This window comes from Labeo rohita, chromosome 17, assembly GCF_022985175.1.
Source record: "Labeo rohita strain BAU-BD-2019 chromosome 17, IGBB_LRoh.1.0, whole genome shotgun sequence".
NCBI classification, from domain to species: domain Eukaryota; kingdom Metazoa; phylum Chordata; class Actinopteri; order Cypriniformes; family Cyprinidae; genus Labeo; species Labeo rohita.
In genome coordinates, this window is record NC_066885.1 from 6,044,020 (window position 1) to 6,064,084 (window position 20,065).

The window sequence follows — 20,065 nt, forward strand, 5'->3', positions numbered from 1 at the left end:
AGCTGAATTTAGAAAAACAACTAAATGAATTTTTTGTGTGTTGATGTATTTTCCATCAAACAGGAAGTTGTGCAGGACATTAATCATTAACAGACATGGATTAAAAGCCCAAAAACTCATTTTTTGATTTCCTAGGGTCTTTAAAAGCTATCTGTGGTGGGTTGGCTAGATTTTGGAGCAGAGCTACAGAGAGAGAGAGAGAGACAGCGGGTGAGCGAGGCGTCATTAGCGCAGAATGAAGCGTCTTAAATTTTGATGATATAAATGAGGAGAAAAGATGAGCATGGATTATTGAGCACATCATCATGAAAACTTAAACCAGTCAAAGACGTTAAAAGAAACTAATTAAAACAAATGTTTCAACCTCCATCTTCACGGGCATCACTTATTCAGAGGCCTGCGCGAGGAGAACCAGCCGGCTCTGTCATTATCCCAACTACAGTAAATTATTTAATGACATTTGGCCTATGAAAACATTAGGAGCAGATTATGGATTGAAGGACACCGGGTGGGAAGGAAAACCAACGGGAGATTTGACTTACAGTTTGAAATACTGTTGAATTGTTTGGATGGATCAATACATACATGTGATATAGAGCAGCTCTATATAAATATAATATCTTAATAAATATCTAAATACCTTTAATAAAAAGGAAATGTATCCATTTCTGCAAGTAAGAATGGCTGTGAATTTGTATTTATTTATTTATTTATTTTCTTTAATGGTGTCATATCCTACAATTTTTTTTTTTTTTTTTATTTTATAGTTCACTTTTAATGTTTCTTGAAACACAAAAAGTCTTTATTTATTTTTATGTGAATATTTTCCTCCATCTCTTTCTAAAGTAAACATGTTGTTTTATATACAGTTACTTTTTATGGCTATTATGATTGGCTAAATTCTTTATTGTTCAATTCATTCAGCATTTTTTGATTATTTTAATTTATTATTTAATTATTTTAATTACATTTTTTATTTGATATTTTACAGTGTTTTTACTGTATTGTGTGGGACTTCTTTTCTTTTTAATTTAATTTAATTTAATTTAATATTCTATTTTATTTTATTTTATAATTTATTTGTAATTAAAGTAATTTTTAAGGTGCACTTTTACTGATAGTCAGGGTTTCTTGGAACACAAAAAAGTCTTAATTTAGCTTTTAGTTCTTAATTTTCCACCCTCTCTTTCAGAAGTACAGAACATATTTTTTTACTACTGTGAATGTAAAATGTAAATAAAAATATATGCAGTTACTTTTTATGGCTATTATGATTGCCTAACTTCTTTTCTTTTAAATTTAATTTAAATTTATATTTTATTTATTTATTTTTTATAGTGTCTTTACTGTATTGTGTGGGACTTATTTTCTTTTTTATTTAATTTAAATTAATTTTCTATTTAATTTAATTTAATTTTTGTTTTATTTATTTATTTTACTTGTTTTCTTCTGTTTTACTTAATTTAATTTTCTATTTTATTTTATTTTTAAACTTTATTTTTGTATATTTTACAGTGTCTTTACTGCGTTGTATGGGACTCATTTTCTTTTTTATTTAATTTAATTTTCTATTTTATTTTATTTCATTTTATAATTATTTTGTAATTTTATATGTTACAGTGCCTTTACTGTATTATTTTCTTTATTAATTTAATATTTTTTTTTATTATTTTTATTTATTTATTGTATTGTGTGGTACATGCTTTCTTGTATTTCTTTTCATTTTTTAATCTCACATATTAAAGAGTGCATTTCAACCATTTAAGCGTTTTTTTATGTATTGTAGCCACAAGTTATTGTGTATTCTGTGCATATATCTATGTAAATTTAATACAGTTTTATACAGCAACTTTTTGTTTTGATATCGAATCTTAGATTTTTAACCTATTTGTTTTTAATCAGTTCAACTGACATTTATTTACTGTCATTTTGCACAGAACTTTTTCTCTTTCTGCCAACTTGAGCACTTATGCTGAATATGCCCGAAAATTGATTTCATTTTATAACCACATGACCATTTGGTTCCCGAAACAGTGCAAGTTTCGAAAGTCTGGACCTTTGCAGAAAAAGAAATGTAGACATTTGAGCTCTTGGAAGCGTAATTGAATTCCCCTAATGTAGACTTTGATGAAGGGTTTGGATTCAGTGAAATGTTGAACTCTAATTTCTTATTGTGGTATTGGTTTATAATCTCGCGAATATCAGCCGTGGCTCTTTGGCGATGAAGAGTTTCTCTCTGAAATGCAGGCTTGGGTTTCCGCCCTCCTCTTTGAGGGAAGTTTGCTGCGTTCAGAGACGACGGAACAATGAAACAAGAGGAGTCTGTAATTTTCTGAATAAGCTAATGACATGCTGTGGTCTGTTCGGTCTCATCATTTCATTAACTCGCAGCACTTTTACATGCAACTACACAAGCTGCACGAGATGTTGTGGTGTGTGTGTGTGTGTGTGTGTGTGTGTGTGTGTGTGTGCATGATGGGCCGTTCAGTCGTGATCGGAGAGCACCTTGAGCTTTATCAGTTACGGCGTGACGTGACTTACTCCTGTCTAATGAGAGCAGACGTTGAAGCAAATGAACCAGGTGAAACATGGGAGAAATCTGACATTGTTCACTTTAAATTAGTGTAATTAGAAAGGTAATTTAAAGTCACCATGAAGTCTCCTGGTCTTATTGTGCAAGATGTTTTTGAAACACAGTGTTTGTTTTCATCTTTCTTTAGCATTTTTTTTACCTTGTTCATTCGGAGCATTTGATTCAGTACTTCAATTCAGTTTTCCAAGCATACAGTATATGAACTCTGAAATTATACTTGGATCCACAAAAAAACAAACCAGAGACCGCCTCTGATTCAACATTATAGTAATTTAGTCCCTTACTTGGAAAAAAACAAACCAACTACAAGTCTGAAACCACCATTAATATAATATCTTAATAAATATATAAATACCTTTAATCAACCAGAAATGTATCCATTTCTGTAAGTAAAAATGGCTGGGTTTATGTGTAAAAGAGTCATATCTTCTAAAGTTTTAAGTAAATATTTTTTTCCACCCTTTCTTTCAGAAGTAAACATGCTGCTTTTTCTACTGTGAATGTAAAAATTATATATGCAGTTACTTTTTATGGCTATTATGACTGGCTAACCTCTTTGGGTTCAATTCAGGGAGCGTTTTATATATATATATATATATATATATATATATATATATATATATATATATATATATATATATATATATATATACATATATATACTTATATATAAGTATATATATATATATATATATATATACTTATATATAAGTATATATATATATATATATATATATATATATATACTTATTATATATATATATATATAGATAGATAGATAGATAGATAGATATAGATATATATATATACTTATTTTCTTTTTATTTTAAATTAATTTTTATTTTATTTTATTTTACTGTGTCTTCACTTGTTTTCTTTTTTATTTAAATTATTTTTATATTTTATTTTATTTAAATTTTATTTGTTGTATATTTTACAGTTTCTTCTTCACTGTATTGTGTGGGAATTATTTTCTGTTTAATTTAATTTTATATTTCATTTTAATTAAATTTTATTTTTTTGTTGATTTTACAGTGTCTTTACTGTATTGTGCGGGACTTATTTTCTTTTTTTAATTTAATTTTATATTTTATTTAAAGTTTGTTTTTTGTATGTTTTACAGTGTCTTTACTGTATTGTATGTGGCCTATTTTCTTTGTAATTTAATTCAATGTTTTATTTTATTTTATATTTTATTTTTGTTTGTTTTACAGTGACTTTGCTGTATTGTGTGGGACTTATTTTCTTTTTTATTTAATTTAACTTAATTTAATTTAATTTTCTATGTTATTTTAATTTATATTTTATTTTTGTATATTTTACAGTGTATTCTGCATGACTTTTATTTCTTTTTAATTTAATTTTTCTATTTAATTTTATTGTTTTATTTGTGTATATTTTACACTGTCTTTACTATGTTGAATTTCCAGTTTTATTCACATTTGTTTTTTGCCATGTGTCAATTTTGGACCTGTTTGTGTTGCCAAATCTTTCAAACCAAACTCAAGACATCAAACAGACTGAGAATGCAAAAATTATATATGCAAATTATTTGTTATGGCTATTATGATCGGCTAACCTTTTTGCATGCGAATTGAGTTTGTTAAACATTTTAGCCTGTGCAAAAAGAGTTTTACATCTGAATCCTGTGCTTCTAAGAACCAAACCTGTTGTTTTATGACTGTCTTGACTGATATTCCCCAGCTCCCGGAAAACACATTCACAGTCCCGGTTAGATCCCGAAGGCCTCTTCTGATCGCCTCGGGCTCAGCGTGGCCGGTTAGCATGAGAGTTAGCATTCCTTAACACGTGAGTTTCGGCGGATTAAGCGACTTCCCATCGTGCCGTCCACGGCTTTGACGATGTCCGCGGCTTCCGACCGCGAGAGCGTTGACAGCTTGATGAATTAGGCCTGACACTTGCCAAAATAGCCATCGTGCGTGCCAGCTGCCAGTTGAGCGTCTACACTCCGTTAATTGAATTGGCAATTTGTGTAACAGTACCTGCCCCTGAGCCTTTGGTGAAGCCAGGGACTGCCATTTAGCTCCAATAATCCAGGACTAGGGAATAAGAGGTCTAAGCTTCACGAGAAATTATTGCAGATTTAAAATGACAGTCTGATGCCTCGCTGCCAATTTCGCATTCAATGAGAAATAAATTAACAATAGCAATAATGTTGACTTATAAAAGTGAAAGTTAAATTGACTTTCTAATAGCGCCAGCGATTTGAAATTGCCACTGCGGCGAGTAACAAATTGCATTTATTGCACCAAATGCTGTTTGTGGCGTGCCGGGTATTGAAGACTAGCATTACATATCGAAAGTGTCAAATGGAAACAATATTGTCTCATAACAAAATGCCATTAATCTGTATCAGACGCAGACTGTCCATTTGCATGTTCGCGAATTGGCGTCAAGGACAATATAGCGTTTTTGGGATTGTGATACTCTGAATAAAATAACTTCAGCCTGTATGTCTTTGACAGTATATCAGTACTCAGTACACCAATGCTGTAAATTCCACAGTGCTGTTACTGTATTGTGCGGGGCTTATTAGGGCAGGCGTGATGTATTTGCTCGCGTTTCCGCCGTAATATATTTGTATGTGCTCAATCTGGCGTGGCGGGAGCTAAACTAGAGGAGATGTATTATGGAGAATCATGGCAGGACAGACATTGTGTTGCCTCTGTGCTCCCGCGAGCTCTTTATTCATATATCATTTGCGTCACGAGCAAAATGAAGCAGATTAATAGAGCATAATTCCTCAGATCAATATGCAATTATATTCATCTCTCTGGCTGCTCGGGCGGCCGTGCAAAGGGCTGGCGACACAGTCGCATAGTCTTGTCGTTGGACAGCATTGAGTTTGCTGAAACCATGCCTTTATTTGCTATTTCCAATGTATTTCCTGCTTTTTGCTATTTAGAAATCACTGTTTGATGAATCTGATGCATTGTTTTTTATGTCAGTGCAGCAAATGCTTTGAAAATACTTGAAGCTTCAAAATGTGACTCTGTAGACTCTGTACTTTGACTCTGTACTTTGTTTCAATAAGCTCTTCTCAGGTTCAGCGTGTTCACGTTTTCATTATCAAATATTAACCGCAGAGTTTATAGTTTGAAAAGCTTCTCAAGGTCAAGGAATTTGGAGGACGTGTGGCTGATTTCCATGCGGTGGTCTTAAGTGTGGATCCTTGTCTGATAAGAGCTGTTGTCTGGAGATGTCGTCTTTAAGTACAGAGAGGAGGGTAATTTGAAGCTGGTCAAGTGACCTCTTAACTTTGGTATATTCTTCATTGACTTACTTGGACTGCCGGTGTTTGGGTTCAGATGTCTGCTAGAGCACATTATATGCTGTGTTCACAGTGGGTTCAGTTCAGGCTGTATTTTTATTTTATTTTATTTTATTTTGTGTTATTTTTTGTTTTGTTTTGTTTTGTTTTGTTTTATTTTACTGTTTCTACCCTATTGTGTGGGACTTCGTTTCCTTTATTTATTTTCTTTTTTTTATTTAATTTAATTTAATTTAATTTAATTTATTATTGTATATTTTATAGTGTTTTAGCCTGTTGTATGGGACTTTCTTTTTAATTTAATATTTAATTATATTTAATTTAATTAATTTATTTATTTATGGTGTTTTTACCCTATTTTGTGGGACTTCCGTTTTTTAATTTAATATTTTATTTTATTTTATTTTATTTATTCTTTTATATTTTATGTTGTTTTTACCCTATTTTGTGGGACTTCCTTTTTTTATTTGATATATTTTTTATTTTTTTTGTATTGGGGCTTTTTCTTTTAAATGTATTTACATTTTATTTTGTTTTAATTTTAATTTTATTTTATTTTTGTATATTTTATGGTGTTTTTACCCTGTTGTGTGGAACTTCTTTTTATTTTATTTTATTTTATTATTTTATTTTATTTAAATTTACAGTGTCTTTACTGTATTCTGTAAGACTCGTTTTCTTTTAAATTTATTTAAATTGTGTTTTTTTTATTTTACAGTATATATGTGTGTGTATATATATGTGTGTGTGTGTGTCTGTGTGTATATATATATATATATATATATATGTGTGTGTGTGTGTGTGTGTGTGTCTGTGTGTATATATATGTATATATATATATATATATATATATACTTATTTATTTTTGTTGCTTAATGTGAGGAATATTCCACATATGTTGTTGGCCACATGCACTTTTAGAGGGAAAAAATCTGATAGCAAATATCTGCTAACAATTAAACATTTCACCATGTATTATGCTGAAGTTCCTACTGTAGGTTAATTTTATTTACTTGCCGATTTCCAGTTTGTTTTTTTGCCAAGTGCCAATTTTGCACCTGTTTGTGTTGCCAACTCTTTTTGAACCAAACTCGACATCAAACAGACATCCGTTTGTCCCAAAAGCTCTAGTGTGTTATGAAGGACATGTGTGTTGAGTGTCAGGGTTGCACTGACTGCGTGTGCACAAATGCGTGTGTCACCCTGTCTTTGATGTGCAGGTATTTGTGCACGTTCCTCAGGGCGTAAGAGCTCCCTCTGCTGTGTGCTGCGAGCCGTCGTGTCCGAATCCCAGTGGCACGGGATTGTTTGTGTTTCCACCCGCAGTGGCGGCTACTGACCCCGGCGCTCCAGGGACAGAGCCGAGAACCCGTCTCTATCTATCTCTCTCTCTCTCTCCACCAGCTGCCGCTCCCTTCCCGCTCATGTTGTGGCACGAACGTTCCTCCGGGGCGGACACAGGGCTTACCGCTGAAAGCATTACCGGAGGGGAAAAGTGTGTTTACCCAGCTTGAGGCTCTCTGAAGGACAGAGGCCTCTCATTTGTGTCTCGGCCCCTCTCGCGCTGCTCACCTGGGGCACGACGTCCTCCCGTCCCCGTCGCGCCCTCCCCGAACGGCGAAGCGTTGTTTGCCGCCGGTCCTTGAGAATCCTTAATGGCCGTTCAGCGCTTTATTACATCATTAATTGCACTTAATTCAGCAACATTACCCGAACGCCTGGCTAGGCTTGGAAAATTAAGTACAGAGCACTTTGTTATAAAATTCTCTATAATGAGCTCTGGTGGGACAAGGTCTGTTAAGTTTGAAATCACCCCAGGCCATTTTTTAGCAGAGCCTGAGCCGACTTTAAAGTTGGAAACTTGGAAAAAATGCCCTGAGGGCGCTGTTCTCCGGGTGCTTTGCAGCTCAATGGATGTGGCGATATTAGTCCTGCAATAAACAGCGGGCTTTGTAGCGCCGAGCCCAGCTGAATATGCAGAAGGGAGCTGTTCCGAGGCTTTGATTTGCATCTGTGTATTTACAGTACCGGGGGCTTAGTATTATTGGGGCGGAAGTGTTTGTTCAACAGTTTACCGTATCTGTTTAAAATCGCACAGGCGGATTCCGTTTCCGAGTCGCTTTGGATTTAAAGCCGAAGCGCGCGTGCGTACGCATGCATGTCGGCACGAGTGCGCTCATGCTGTGTGCTTTTCTCCGCAGCTATCGGGTCCCAGCGGAGGCGGAGCCCCAGCGCTGTTGCCACGGAGATCTTTGAGCCTCACCTTGGCAGCCACATCCTGCAGGTAAGATGAGATTCCAACTCTCAACTCTCTTTGTTCATCCGAAACACCCTGATGTTCCTAGCTTGGGACTAACTTGAGATCAACACTGGGTATGAAGATCATAATATGCATATTTAATATTTAATATGCAAATTATGTCATGCACACAGGTTGATATGCAATCATAAATGTGCTTTAATTTTTATGTCTAGTTTAGAAAGGCAAAAGAAAAAAGATCTGTATGAGCTGATTTTTAGAATTTAAATTCATTTAATTTCTTTATTTACTTTGTGGGAGAGGGGTCACAAGGTCTGTTTGAGCTGATTTTTAAACATTTTATTTTATTTTATTTATTTTTTTCACACTGTCACACAGGTTTGCATGACTGTTTTCAAAAGGGTTGTGGTATTAAACATTTTTTAAGCTTCTAAGTTAAGCTTGTTTCATTAAAAAATGGTAACACTTTACAATAAGGTTCATTAGTTAACATTACGGTTGAGGTCAAAAGTTTACACCCTCCTTTCAGAATCTGCAAAATGTTCATTATTTTACCAAAATAAGAGGGATCATACAAAATGCATGTTGTTGTTGTTTATTTAGTACTGACCTGAATAAGATATTTCACATAAAAGATGTTTACATATAGTCCACAAGAGAAAATAATAGTTGGATGTATAAAAATGACCCCGTTCAAAAGTTTGCACCCCCTTGATTCTTAATACTGTGTTGTTACCTTAATGATCCACAGCTGTGTTGTTTTTTTTTTTTTTTGTCCTGAGCAGTTAAACTGCCTTTTTGTGTATTTGAACTCTTTCTGACAATGATTGTATGATTTTGAGATCCATCTTTTCACACTGAGGACAACTGAGGGAATATGCAACTATTACAGAAGGTTTAAACGCTCACTGATGCTCCAGAAGAAAACACGATGCATTAAAAGCCAGGGGGTGAAAACTTTTTGCACTTTAAGATCAGGGTAAATTTAACTTATTTTCAAAAGTTTTCACCCCCCCATAGTTTTTCCTTCTGGAGAAACAGTGAGCGTTTAAACCTTCTGTAATAGTTGCATATGAGTCTCTCAGTTGTCCTCAGTGTGAAAAGATGGACCTCAAAATCATACAGTCATTGTTGGAAAGGGTTCAAATACAAAAATAGCTGGAAAACCAAAGAATTTGTGGGACCTGAAGGATTTTTCTGAAGAACAGCAGGGAGTTAAACTGTTCAGGACAAACAAGGGACTCATGAACAACTATCACTAAACAAAAAAATCACAGCTGTGGATCATTCAGGTAACTACACAGTATTAAGAATCAAGTGTATGTAAACTTTTGAACGGTGCAATTTTTATACATTCAACTATTATTGTCTCTTGTGGACTATATTTAAACATCTTTTATGTGAAAGGTCAGTACCTAATAAACAATAGTATGCATTTTGTACGATCCCTCTTATTTTGGTAAAATAATGCACCTTTTGCAGATTTTGAAAGGAGGATGTAAACTTTTGACCGCAACTGTAGTTAACTACATTAGTTAACATGAAGTAAAAATGAACACTTCACTTCTACAGCATTTATTAATCTTAGTTCATGTTAATTTCTAATGCATTATTAAGATCACAAGTTGTGTTTGTTAACATTAGTCAATGCACTGTGCACTAACATGAACAAACAGTGAACGACTGTATTTTTATTAACTAACATTAACAAAGATGAATAAATAGTGTAATAAATGTATTGTTTATTGTTCGTTCATATTAACTAATGTTAACAAATGACACCTTATTGTAAAGTGTTTCCAAAAACACACCTAAAGCTAATTGTTATTGCCCAATATACTTTTCAATTGAATGAATGAGTTAATGTTAACTGTGCAAATTATTTCTATGCAATTTGTGAACCACTTACTTAGAATAACTGTAGTAATTGCCAAAAATGGCTAATTACAGTTGCCATATTTTCTGTGGCACTATTTTATGCGAATCCTGTGCGCTTTATTTTGTTTTACAAACACTTTTACAAGAGAGAAGTGAAAAAGAGAGGAAAAATATAAAATTGCCTAATTTATCCATTATATCCTGACCTAAAAAAGTTATTTTAACGTAATTATGATGTTTGTAAGCTGTACTGCACTTTAAGGAGGACTCAAAGGCAGTATTAAATGTTATATTTTCCCATCTCGGATGTCTTTGACATTGAACATTTAGTAATCTGTTGTTCGTAAATATTCATAACTGAATAAGATAAACAGCAGAATCCAGTTGCTTATGAATAAATTCTAGCAGGTGACCTGGATGAATGAAATCCGTCACAGATGCACTAATGTGTGTGTTTAGAGATTACAGGTCTGTTGTCTCAAGACATATGTGGCGTCTCTGAGCTGTTTAGCATGTGAGTAAATGAAGGATGACACTTTCTCAGTCTCAGTTCTTATTTCACCTCAGAGCGTAGAAAAAAAAGCCTTTTTTATCCACGCTTAGCTACAGCACTGATGTCCTTTCAAATTCGTTTTAATGACACAGAACGAAAAGCGCAATTTACACCAGTCACCTGTGTCCAAAAAAGCGGATTAGGAATATTTAAATAGCGGTTCGCCGGTCCCCGGACTGCCAGCGCTATTCCCTTACGACAGGTTAAGTGTGTGACAGCAAAGCGGAAATTTATAATTAACACCAATACCAGGCTGGAAGTCTGTCGAGGCGTGGCCTTTTCAAGGAAGGACTTGTTCCTGGCAAATTGTCCCCATTAATCTTCAGCTTAATTGATTGTGAAAAGTTTTAGGATGACATTTTAAAAAAAGCATGCTCGGCTGGTGATTGATCTGAAGAAAATGAACTAATAATGGATGCAAGGCAGTCATTAGTTGTTGAGCGCCGAGGCTAATTTTAGACAGCTTAAACCGTGTTTGATAGCGTTTAATAAAGAGGATGTGGGGGAAGAGCTGCTAACCGGCCTTCACCTGCCAACGGATGCTATGCGTAAATAGACGCATGCATTTGTGTGCTTTCACACAGAGTTATACTCATTCTCAGTTTGTGTGGCTTTGGGTTTGGTTTGAATGATATTGTAGTTTAGCATGAGTTCTCCATTCTGATTGGTTGACACTTTTCTCATTGGTAAGTATGAAATAGTTTCAAGTTTGTTGATAACATTACAGTTTCGTACAGTTTCACGTCGCTGTATTCTTTCTAGTAACGGTGACTTGGCCTCTTTTAAACAAGATACGGGATAATTGGCTAGAAGATGCAATTAAATGTGCATTGAGATAAACACATAATGGAGATTTACATGTGGCTGGTGTAATGCACTATTGCATGGTGGTTCTTTTCTTTATAAAATAAATAAATAACAAATCATGTGCCATAGATAAAATAAACGGAATAGCCCTTTCTAAAATTGACCAATAATATCATTGATTTAGATTAATTTATATTAATTTTCACAATCTAGTCAAATTCTGACATACTGTATACAATTTTTACATAATGTTTCACTGAATATTTCAGAAATGCATTACATTATGGAAGTAAAATATGTCATAAATGCCATTTGTTCTTGCTTCAGTTCTGTTTTCCTGGATAAAGCAAAGCTTTACAAGCATGTATAGTTGAAATACTTTGAAAGTAAGATTTTATTTTCTTGTTTCGCTGTGTGGTTTGCTGTAACCCAGCTGACCCAGTGACCAGATTTCAGCACGGAAAACCCTCCTTTCTGTTTACGCACAAATAAGCTTGAACACATTGAGCACCCAGTTTTGTCAACCCCGATAATCAATTAGCTGCTTTAATATGCAGGTCTGTGTGAAGGCAGGTGTTCTACCGCTCTGTTCTCTCACTACTGTTTAAAAGCATGGCACGATAACATCAATAGTGTCTTTTTCTGCCACAACTCGCAAACAAAATTAGCATACTTTCTGGTCTTAGAGGATTTTTACTCTGCAAGATTTCTTGCAACAACAAATAAATTGTTACTGTACCTTAAAGATTTTTTTTTCTGTGTTTTAGCACCCTGCTCTTCTTCCAATAGCGTCTCTATTGGCCCGAGGGTGTTACGGTCCCGACAGTGTCAGCACAGGCCGCGCCGGCGCTCTGGGCCACAGAAATGACCGTTATGTCCACTCCCACAGTGCATTGTCATTTGCGTGGGCAGCGGGCCGGATTGATTCTGACAGCAGCGCTAGGTCATTAGCGGAGAGCTCAGAAGTCCTCTGTCAAAGCGCTCCACGCTTCCGCCCGGCTAAATAATAGCATTTATATCACCCAGATCATGCTTAGCAAGAGATGAATTATAGATGCAGGGTTTGGTTTTAAGGCAGATGAGAGCTTAGCTGCCTGTGAAGGGCAAAAGCAGTGTATGGTCACAGAGAGAGGCTGAACCTTTGGCCGTTCTTTTTGGGAGATAAGACTCGTCAGTAAATTAGCCGTGAGTTAATGGATAGTTTACATAGCTGCTAAATGTTTATGATCACACATGTTTTGGGAGCCGCCATACGGCCTGACCTTGACCGCCATCAGATGAGCAGTGCTTCAAAAAACATCAGAGAGAAAGAGAAAGTGTGCTTTGCTCTATGAAAATAAATTAATTAGAAAGCAAGCATCCACAGATATAATTTGGACAATTAAGTCACACTAAAAATGTCATTGCATAACGAAAAATTAAATGCAGTGTCTTCTGCAAACATATACTACTCCCTTTTAATAAGACATTTTGTGTTTACATTTAATTACTGTATGAAGTCGATTCTCCTTAATTTTACCTTACAAACTCAAAGTGGATATTTTATTCCATTATTTATAACTTATTTCGTGAATAATTTTGCTTGAAAAGTGCTCGTGCTGTTTTTCTTTTATATAAATGCCATTTGTTTTGATATTTTGTTATTTAATGCAATTATTCATGCATGCAAAGTCTGTCAATGTTCAATGATTAATGCATGTTTATAGTGTTGATGTGTGGGAAACAACTTCAAGTTTGACTTGTGGTGCCTGTTGTTTTATCTTACAATTTTCCTCACAATTGTGAGTTTACATTTCACAATTCTGACATTTGTATCAGAATTGTGTGATACAAACTCACAATTCTGAATTTTTAGGGGTTCGAGCACGCAGTGCTAAAACCCTATTGTAATTGTTAGGATTTTTATTATTATTATTATTATTATTATTTTTCTGCCGTAAAACTGATTGTGCAGACCAAACCATAAGTCCTAGAGACTTCAAACTTGGCCAGATGGTAGACCTCAATTTGGGGAGAACCTATCAAAGTATCAGCCCAATCGGCCCATAGGTGGCGTTACAGCGAACCAAAACGCGAAAGTGCTCATAACTCCTAAACCGCTTGTCGTAGACTCAAAAATGTTACATTTTTGGAATCCTTGGGTCAATACAAATTGAACCCCCCCCCCCCTCCTCTGTGATTTGGGGTCCTGGAGGCCCCGTTTTCCCGCAAATTTTAATTATGTCCAAAACCTACTTTTGCAAACTGGTTATTCTTAAAATTGTGTAATATAAACTCGCAATTGCGAGTTATGAGAACAACCATTAAATTAGCTTAATAAAAAATCTAACACAGTCTTGAAAAAACAATTTATAAACCTGGAAAATCTAAAAAAATAAAAAAAATAAGTGGAAATTTATAAAATTTTAAAATGACATAAAATGTCTTTTATCAGATAGGACTTGAGTAAAAATCTTTTTTTTATGAAATTACTAAAAAAAAATGAAAAACCCTTATACAGTGAATTGTCAAAGTCATGGGGCTTTTAAGCATTGTCCTGTTGTATGGAAGGCCATTGAGGTCAAAAAGGTTGAGAACTGCTTGCCTAGATTGAATCTGCAGATTCTTGTTGCATTTCTTGTGCTGATTTTGGTAGGAAATGTATAATTACTACTACTGTCTTACTGGTATGAAAGCATAGTCAAATGTGTCACCCAATTATGAGAAAAAAAAAGTCCTAATTGTCCATTTATATCTCACAGTTATGACTTAATAACTCGTGATTGCAATTCTAAAAAAAAAAAAATCTGTAAGAGAAAAAGTCACAATTACCTTTTTTATTATTATTTTTTGTTCAGTGGCGGAAACAGGCTTCCATACTTTCTACTCTCTTTAGATAAGGCCTAAAAAAATAAAAAAATAACACCCAGCCTCAGCAAACCTCAACAAGGGCCTCAATATGGCTTAAAATAATTGAAAATAAGACAAACAACCATTAAATTAGCTTAAAAATCTAACACAGTCTATAATACCAGTCTTATAGTCTTGAAGAAAAAAAAAACAATTTCCAAATCTGTAAAATGTAAAAAAAAAAAAAAAAAAAAAAAAAAAAAAAAAAAAAAGATACAATTTTAAAATGCTATAAAATGTCTTTCATCAGAAGAAAATATTTTTTTATTAAATTAATTTAAAAAAATTAAAAACCCTTATACAGTGAATCACAAACAGTTGTTAAAGTCATGAGGCCTTTAAGAATTGTCGTGTTGTATGGAAGGCCGTTGGGGTCAAAAAGGTTGAGAACTGCTGGCTTAGATTGAATCTGCAGATTCTTGTTGCTCTTGTGCTGATTTTGATCTTGTGCCGAATGTGTCAGTTGTTCATTTATATCTCACAATTATGACTTGCGATTGCAGTTCTGATAAGAAAAGTCAGAACTGTGAGAAAAAATCACAATTACCTTTTTTATTATTATTTTTTTAGTCAGTTTTGTTCATTTACACAGTCTTATAGTCTTGAAAAAAAAACATTTCTAAACTTGTAAAATGTAAAATAAAAAAAATAATAAATAAATGAAAACAGTGGAAATTTATACAATTCTAAAATGCTATAAAATGTCTTTTAAAAATATTTAGTCTTTAATTAATAAAAGAAAAATTAAAAACCCTTATCCAGTGAATCAAACAACTATCAAAGTCATGGGGCCTTTAAGTATTGTCGTGTAGTATGGAAGGCCATAAAGGTCAAAAAGGTCTGCTGGCCTAGAGCCTAAATTGAATCTGCAGATTTCTGTTGCATTTCTTGTGCTGATTTTGGTAGGAAATGTATTCAAACTACCACAGTTGTCTTACTGGTATGAAAGCATAGTCAAATGTGTCAAAATGTTTAATAAACAACCACACAGCAGGGTGGAGAACGTTCGGTGGAGTTTTCTGCTGTTACGTGGACACAGATCGCTCTCTTTTGGGCATCTGCTGTTTTTGCATTCATAATAGGGATGTGCCAGACAGCATGTCAGAAACTTTCTGATCTTCACTGAACAAATTAACAGCGCTGTTGTTTATTGCTTATCGGTGGTTTTTGATGTGTTTTAGTGATAAAGGATGAAGAGCGTTCAGAGACACTGATCGACAGGGAGCCTTAATTACTGCCTGCGTCTGCTCGCGCGCGCACGCGTGTGTGTGTGTGTGTGTGTGTGCGCGCACCTGTGGCGAGCGATGGGGTGACAGGACACCAAACGCCTCTTAATATGTCTCGCAGCTTCAAGTTCCAGCACTCAATCTTTCATCAACTCCTTGTTTACTTTCTTCTCTTTCGCTCTCTTGTTGTTTGTTTTGTAGCGTCGTCTTTGTTGTTTTTGGCTTGTTTGTGATAATAGGGCTTGGATTAAAAAAGAGAAGAGTGGGGGAAAAAAAACACAGACACTTTGAAAACCCTTCGATCTTCACACCGGAGGAAAGCGCAAAGACGACGGCTTTAGAAATGACAGCTGTTTACATTTGCATAACATCAAGGCGGAGCGAGGCAGTGTCTTTGAGCCCGTCTGTGTGCAGCTGTCACCGGCTGTAATCGCAGGTTGATTCGCGGTTCACAGGAATCGCCATCACGCTTCTCTGGCTCTTCGGTGAGATCAGGTAGAAGGTGGCAGAGGAGGAAAATAACACGCTGGGAGGGTGTTCTTCACCTCAAAGCGCCTTATCCTCGAGACGTCAAGATCCTCTCATACATGCAGATGGTTTTAGGGACGTCGGGCCCCGGTCTGAGAGCTAGACGTCCATTTTGACTTTGCTGGGGCCATTAGTTCTAGAGGTTAAAGGGATAGTTCACCCAAAACTGGAAGAGCTGTCATCATTTACTCACCTACATGTTTTTGAAAAAAAAAAAAAAAAGAGAGAGAGAGATGATATGGTAATTATATGGTAAAGATTTGAGAGCATTTCAGGGTTTTTTTTTTTTTTCTTTTTGAATCTATCTATTTACATACAACTACTGCTACTACTACTACTACTACTAATAAAATTATGGCCTCAGATATTTATTTATTTATTTATTTATGTATTTATTTATTCATTTATTTATTTATTTCCTACTACTACTACTACTTTCAGTAATAAAATAATGTCTATTGACTAATTTTTATTTATTTATTGTACTACTACTGTTACTACTCTACCCTAACCCTAATAAATATACTAGCCTCAGATGACTTTTAATAATTTACTTAAACATTTAATAATAATAATAATAATAATAATAATAATAATAATAGTAAAAGACAAATAAAATACAAAAATACGGAAATTTATAAATGTATTTATTGTACTACTAATACTGCTACTATTTATTTATTTATTAATGATAATAATAATAATAATAATAATAATAATAATAATAAAAGACAAATAAAATGCAAAAATACAGAAATTTCTAAATCTATTTATTGTACTGTTACTGCTGTATAATAATAGTAATAATAATAATAAATATACTGGCTTCAGGTGACATTTTTATTAATTTATTTAAACATTTATTATTATTATTATTATTATTATTAATAATAATAATAATAATAATAATAATAATAATATAATAATGATTCAGATGACTTGCATAAATTTATTTAAATATTTAATAATAATAATAATAATAATTATTATTATTATTATTATTATTATTATAGTAATAAATATACTGGCTTCAGATTACTTTTATTAATTTATGTAAACATTTAATAATAATAACAATAATAGTAATAATAAAAGACAAATTAAATACAGAAATGTATACATTTTATTAATGTACTACTAATACTGTTACTACTGAATAATAACATTAATAATAATAAAGACAAAATAAATTAATTAATTAGAACAAAAATCTAGTATTTATAAATAATAATGATTGCTATTTATACATTTCAGTCTATGCAACATATTGAGATTAATAAATTAGTAATTAAGTGATTTCATTAATTGATGTATCATTTCAAAGAAAGAAAGAATGAAAGAAAGTTTAACACCACCTCATCTTTTTTCTACTTTTATGACCATACTTACATTTACATTTAGCCCTAGTCACAATATACCTTCTCATGCAAAAATAAATGCAAGAATAAAATTTCTTCAGAATATCTGTTTTTGTATTGTATGGGAGAAAGAAAATTATAAGGATTAGAAGGACATGAGGGTGAGAAAATAATAATTGAATGTTTTTTTTTTTTTTCCAGGCCAAGATTCATGCATTTGTAAAGGAATAGATGGTGTTCTTGCAATTTTCTCCTAACATTATTATGCACAAAAATAAGTTTTCTTAACAAGCTCACCATTATGCAGGAAACAGCACCCATGAGCGTACTTAACACATTACAGAGCAACGTCTAAATCACACAGATATTCCAGTGATAACTCTTTAATGTAGGGTAATAATCACCCTTGATTTATTATGTATGGCTTATTATTTTATTTAGGAACATGATTTTTTTTTTAAGACACTATGATATTTTGGTGTCTAGATACGGCTTGGGTCCTTCTTTCATTGCAAGTCTGTAAGATTTTTTTGCCTTCTTTATTATCAATCAGGTAAAAATTGTAAGTACAATCACTTTGAAAATGAATAGCACAACCCGAATGATTGGGTCTATCATTCATGTTAAAATTGAATAATTAATTTAGGGGTTTGTGCAAATCCCCAACTCTTAGAACGAGCGGTTGTAATATTTTATTTTCTGCTCTTTCCTTTGCTGTTTTTGTTCTTTGTTGGCTTCAGTTTTAGTTGATCTCCATCTCTATTAGTCCAAGTCTGTCTTGCATTCACAGCGCATAGATTTGTAAAAAGCCAGGCAGACGTGTTTTCTGTGATGTCCATCACGGAGCGCTTGAGATCACAGCGTGAGCGCGTCTGAGGTCAGTGCTTTCTGCTTTTAGCTCTTTTATTTACATCAGCTGTCGGAGGATCTCCATAGCTTTCCCTTCGTTCACTAATTTGCTGTTGAAAGCAAACATGTCAGAGCCCCTCTTGTTGTGGTTCACTAGCTTGCATAACATAATGCGAACAGCATTTACATATCCATAAACACGCACACAAACACACACGCACGCACACACTCGGCTCAATCTCATCTCATGTGTCGGATGGCTTCCTGACAGATCATCCATTCTACTGCCGTCCAACACGACGGATGAGTTTTCACACTCTTCCCATCTAGATTTCTCACTGTTTCTCTCTTTCTTTCTCACGGTGTTGTTGGTGTTTTAGCCACATGCTGCTACCTGCACCCTCCTCAAGCACACGCTTTATTGCATGTCACCTCATTTGCTGGATGCTGTACAGTTTGGACAGAGGAGATGTGATATAGAGATGAACTCTGACAGGATGACTGCTGTGTGTTTGCTGTGAGACTAAAGCTCTGTTTGGAAATGTAGCGAGCTGTCTTGCTGTCCGCTGCCTACAGTATATTGGCAGCTGCCTTCTAAGGCAGTGTCCTAGCTGAAATGGAACCTCATAAATGACTCATTTAGGGTGCCCTACACTTGAGTTTGTTACCAGCATGTTGCTGATGCTGACATAACACTCTAAATAATGAAATTCAATAAAAATGCATTGCAAAAGTACAATTTAGTTAAATTGAACTCTTTTGTTAAAATTTTAGGCATTGAATGAAAGATTTTTGCTCAAATGGACAAACAAACTACATAAAACTTAAATAAATTTGTGACAGTTGAATGTAACTTTTTGTCTGTCAAAAATAACATGCACAATACACAGTAGTAGATTTTTGTTCAAAGAGACAATAGAAACTGCTTCAGTCTTTCCTGGAACAAAATTAACTTGATTTTCAAATTTAATCAATTTGTGACAGTTGAATGTAACTTTTTGTCTGTCAGAAATAACATGCACAATACACAGTAGTATATTTTTTGTTCAAAGAGACAGTAAAAATTGAATCAAACCTTCCTGGTTACAAAAATTAACTTGATTTTCAAATTTAATCAATTTGTGACAGTTGAATGCAACTTTTTGTCTGTCAAAAATAGCATGCACAATACAGAGTAGTAGATTTTTTTGTTCAAAGAGACAATAAAAACTGCTTCAGTCTTTCCTGGAAAAAAATTTACTTGATTTTCAAATTTAATCAATTTGTGACAGTTGAATGTAACTTTTTGTATGTCAAAAATAACATCCACAATACACAGTAGTATATCTTTTGTTCAAAGAGACAGTAAAAATTGAATCAAACCTTTCCTGGTTAAGAAAAATAAACTTGATTTTCCAAAGTCAATAAATTTGAAACAGTTGAAAGTAACTTTTTGTCTGTCAAAAATAACATGCACAATACGCAGTAGTAGATTTTTGTTCAAAGAGACAATAACAACAGCATCAAACTTTCCTGGAAAACAAAATGAACTTGATTTTCAAAATTCAGAAAATTTGCGACAGTTGAATGTAAGTTTTTGTCTGTCAAACATAACATGCACAATGCACAGAAGTAGATTTTGTTCGAAGAGACAATATAAACTGCATCAAACCTTCCTGGTTAAAAAAATGAACTTGATTTTCAAAAGTCAATAAATTTGCGACAGTTGAATGCAACTTTTTGTCTGTCAAAAATAGCATGCACAAAACGCAGTAGTAAATATTTTTTTAGCGAAACAATAAAAACTGCATCAAACCTTCCTGGTTAAAAAAACAAACTTGATTTTAAAAGTC

General features: G+C 33.8%; 1 protein-coding gene across 4 annotated transcripts in view; it reads left to right on the plus strand.

Annotated features, from left to right (window-relative positions):
• LOC127179401 (neuronal PAS domain-containing protein 3) overlaps window positions 1-20,065 on the plus strand; it is a 390,014-nt gene that overhangs the window by 188,101 nt on the left and 181,848 nt on the right. For all 4 annotated transcript variants that reach the window (XM_051132788.1, XM_051132789.1, XM_051132790.1 and 1 more), the window contains one exon: window positions 8,087-8,169. In XM_051132788.1, coding sequence (XP_050988745.1) covers window positions 8,087-8,169 — 83 coding nt within the window. The remainder of the gene's footprint in view (window positions 1-8,086; window positions 8,170-20,065) is intronic.